Here is a 4124-nt window from a genome sequence, read left to right on the forward strand (position 1 = left end):
GCTGGTTACCCAGTCCCGGGGATTGCTGCAGTGCTGGGCTGAGCACGCTGCTGCTGCCTGTGTGGCTCACAGATGAGGCTACGGCTGTCATGCCTGGTCATGAATGAGCATGAACAGGCCTGTGTGGTGGTTTTTAAAAGGCTCTGTCATTAGCTGAGCTGTCTTTCAGGCTCCTTTGCTGTCCACAGTCATGCTAGTTCCTGCAAAAATCTATGAAATCAATCTTCCTTCTGTAAAATGCAAGCTTTCTCATAGGATGTTTTCCTGTAATTACGATTCTGGGTTTGTGTAACTAGTCCTGTTTCTTCACAAGTGTCAAGTACAGGTTGCATGTGAACACAGCCGGAGGAACAGTCTGTTCTAATCTCTTGTGGCAGTTTTTACTGCCTGATATTACTGAAATGATGGGAGTGTTTATCTTCTGACTTCAGAGAGACTTCTCACTTGACAGATCTCGTGCAGGTGGTAATGCAGAGGAAGTTCTGCTACAATTTCTCTGGCGTAGCCAAAACTTGCTTGACTAATTCGGCCAGTTTGTTCAGCAAGGCAGGAGAGTTGCTGGCACCGAATTTTGACTCAGGCTTTGATACTGCCTTCAAAAAAAACAAAACCAAAAACCCACCATAAACTTTGGAAGAGTGTTTGAATCAGGGAGGGGATTGTTAAATTTTTGGCTCTGTGCTGGAACAAACCAGGGCATTAAGAAACTTGCAAACTGTCATTTCTCTTCCTTGTAGGAACAACAAGAAGAGGTGAGGAAGCGCTGTGAGAATGCTGAACCTCGCCACGGAGAGCTCTGGTGTGATGTCTCCAAGGACATAGAGAATTGGCAGAAAAAGATTGGAGAGATTCTCATGCTTGTGGCAGCCAAGCTTAAAAATACCTTCTAGAGTATGCTGGCTTCAGCTGTTTTAGTCATCTCTGTAGGACTTGTCTGCTTACCTGCTTTTGGTGCATTCGCCCTTACCGTGGCCCAGATTTTGGAGGACAGGAGATTGGTGGCGATATGAAATATCTTCCAAAAAGAAAAGCTGCTTCCTTGTCTTCCCAGTGATAGTGCTCCTGGCTCACACAATGCGGTCATCAGCTTCTGCAGCACATCTAAATGCTGTTGCTGGTGTCACGTAGGAGAGACGAGCAGTCTTGTGAGGCTTCATTGGCATTTTCATTTTGATGCCTGAATCTCCCCTGTAAATACAAGCTTTAATTAGTGCTTGTATGGATTCTGACATTAGCGGTTCCTCTGGTTTCTTCCCTAGCATGCATTCTTGTCCTGTCCTGTCCCCCTTTGTGCAGTTTCTTTAGTGTTTGGCCCATCTGATGCTGGTTCCTTGTCAGCAGATCTGGTTTGTTGCTGTTTGAATACACTGAATGTTCTCGGAGGAGATGAATGGAGTTATGCTGGGGGAAAACCAGCAGCTGAGGGGAAGGGCTGGGCTGGCCCCTCTTTTTTAGTTTTTTGCCACAAGCCTGGTTTAGCTTGGTCTCCTCTGCTGGCAAGCTGCAGCACAACTCGGAAGTATTCCTCAAACCTGAGCAGATGGAGCATTTTGTGAAATTCCAGAGCATATTTTTAGAGACCTTTTCCTCAATTTTTTTAAATGTATATAGTACACCCTTATTCTTTTAGGTGTCTGATTTCATTAAGCACGGTGGTATTTTAAAGCAACAAGGCAAAATCCAGCAATCCCTGAAGGCCCTTTTGAAGAAACAACCTTTACTTAGAGCTGTTGAGAGACTGTGTACTTTTACAGTGGCAACTGCTTTCAGTTGGGATGTTTGGGATGACTCTCTTCAAATGCAGATGGAAAAAAGCAAATTAATGAGAGGAAAAGCTTTGTGTTTGGGACCCTTTGTAAGCTGTCTTCAGTTTTCTACACTTGTGATCTGTATTATTTCGACTCCCAAAAACCTGACTTTCTTGTGATCATTGAGTGAAAAGCTGTAACGTCTTACATGTTAGGATATAGAAAAAGTATCCGGGTCTCTGTATGTGCATTATATAATGTGTTTAGTTGGAGGAGAAAACCCCTTATCACTTGTTTGGACAATATGTATAAAATACAGCTTGTTTTTTTGTTTCCGTACGTTCTCTTTGAATGTGGTCTTGCCCTTTGACTCTGACTGCGAAGAGTGGGTCTGATAGCAGAAACCTTTGAACTTATCAGGCTCCCACCACTCTGGGAACGTATCTGCCAGCGGTGGTTACACCAAGTTGTGCTACAGCCTTTTGCCAAAAAGGATGAGAAGCCCGTCTTTTAACACTGAAGTAGAAACGGTTGGTCTTGAAGCAAAAGCCTATTTTTCTTTGGGTTTGTAACGGAAACTCTTGTGCTTTCTCTTGAATAGCTGGTGAAAGTGTGTGAAGCTGCATTTTCATTAAGGAGGGCGTAGATCATGGATGTCCCGTGGAATTGTAGTTTCCCAAAGGTGAGTGAGAGGTGTTGGGAGCTGAGAGACTTGCTCAGGGATTTCATGCTGTCACTGGCATCCTTCTGTATGTGGGCTTATGCCAAGGGGAAGGGAGGGGAGTTTGGGGAGGAGAATGGAGACATCACTCTGTTGTGAAAAGGAGAAGGTAGACATGTGGGAAGGGGACATGGCTGGACAAGGATTCCAAGACTGAGCCAGAAACTGCAGGAGAAAAAAACGTTAAAAAATAGTTTTTGAGGCGTGCTGTCCTTCAGCCCCTTGTGCTTCTCACACAGCTTTACTCTTCCTCCATAATGTGATTGTGTAAGTGCTGGGACATGGGGACTATATCCCGCTTCTCTGGGAAGGGAATACGGTGTTTTGGTTGCTGTGGCACTTCCTAGCGTAGTAATGCACTTGGGAAAGCTGGGTGCCGGTGGTACGTAAATTCCTCTGCCCTGTGGTGCTCTCGTTTGCTGGCTGTGGAGCTGAGATGGGGAAGGACGGTTGGAACCGCAGTGGCATGGCTTTTCTCGCTGGAGAGACTCCCGGCTTGTGTTTGGAGCATCTCCCTCGAGCCAGGTACTGTGTGTGCACCCGGTGATCGGGATCCGTGCGCTTCCCCTGCCTCTTGCTCAGGTGGCAGCACCACATCCCTTAATGATCTGTTGGGAAAGGCTACCCGAGACCCCTGGGATTCAGAAAACGGGAAGAACTTGCTGGGGAGTTGTTCCTTGCGGGTGGTGAAAGAAGAGATTGTTTCCCAGCGCTGCGCACCGAGATGTGCTGGAAGCCCCGGGCAAGGGGACCTGCGCTGGATGCTGCACCGTGTCCCGCAGCACCAAGCTCCTTTTGCCATCCGCTCTTTGTATCTGCAGCTTCCCTTTCCCCTGGCCCGTGGGGGTTACATTCCTTATTTTTGGGTTTGGGGTTTTGTTTCAGATAAAAGGGATCATCAATCTGAGAGCATTTTAATGTTTGTAGATGTCTTTGTGTTTTTTAAATGGATTATGGCACCTACAAATTTTAGCTATATATAGAGCTCAATAAACAAGTTATATGGGTCCTGTCCTCAGCGGTATGTTGTGTACGCTGTCGTTCCCGCTTCTCATGGAGGAACATTCTTGCCAAGCGGAGAAGAGCTGGATTATTCAACCATTTCTTTTATCTCTTACTAAAGCAGCGCGCTCCACTCTTCAATGGAGCCTTGTTGCTGTCGGTTCATTTTTTTCCATCGCATCCTGTACAAAAGCAATCAAAACTGAGTCAGGGCAGTTTTCTGTGCCCTGGCTGGTATGCTGATGTACCTGTTCAGAACTCAGAGGGGAAACAGGAGGGCGCTTCGGCTGAAAGCACGGGACCACCATGCATGTAAGTATTTTGCGTGTCTCACGCTGGACAGTCACTTCTGCTGTACGTGGCACGTGGTTGTAAGTGCTGACCACAGTTAGCAGCTGCCGACTGTGAATCCAGAATGATAACTCTCAACACAGACGCTAACAGGAACTGAAGCTCGGGGTGGTCTGCGTTCCTGGGCTCCGGCACACTTTTGCAGCGCTAAGTGCAGCCCCAGCCCTGCTCTGCCTCCCCGTGCCCTGCTCTGGCGTAGGGACACGGGTGGGTTGGGATCTCGGGGTGGATGGGACCGCGGGGTGCTGTCTCTGCTGGCTCCTTTGTGTCCTTCAGGACAGAGGGACCCTCTCCTACCCCGA

The 4124-nt window shown here is 47.5% G+C and overlaps 1 protein-coding gene across 1 annotated transcript in view; it reads left to right on the top strand.

Moving 5' to 3' along the window:
* Window positions 1–1100, top strand: part of PRPF6 (pre-mRNA processing factor 6) — a gene marked incomplete at its 5' end in the record, with an annotated part of 23550 nt that extends 22450 nt beyond the window's left edge. Inside the window, one exon of the mRNA XM_009577588.1 lies at window positions 738–1100. Coding sequence (XP_009575883.1) covers window positions 738–890 — 153 coding nt within the window. The remainder of the gene's footprint in view (window positions 1–737) is intronic.
* Window positions 1101–4124: the final 3024 nt, after the last annotated feature.

Source organism: Fulmarus glacialis, unplaced genomic scaffold, assembly GCF_000690835.1.
Source record: "Fulmarus glacialis isolate BGI_N327 unplaced genomic scaffold, ASM69083v1 scaffold26715, whole genome shotgun sequence".
Lineage (NCBI taxonomy): Eukaryota > Metazoa > Chordata > Aves > Procellariiformes > Procellariidae > Fulmarus > Fulmarus glacialis.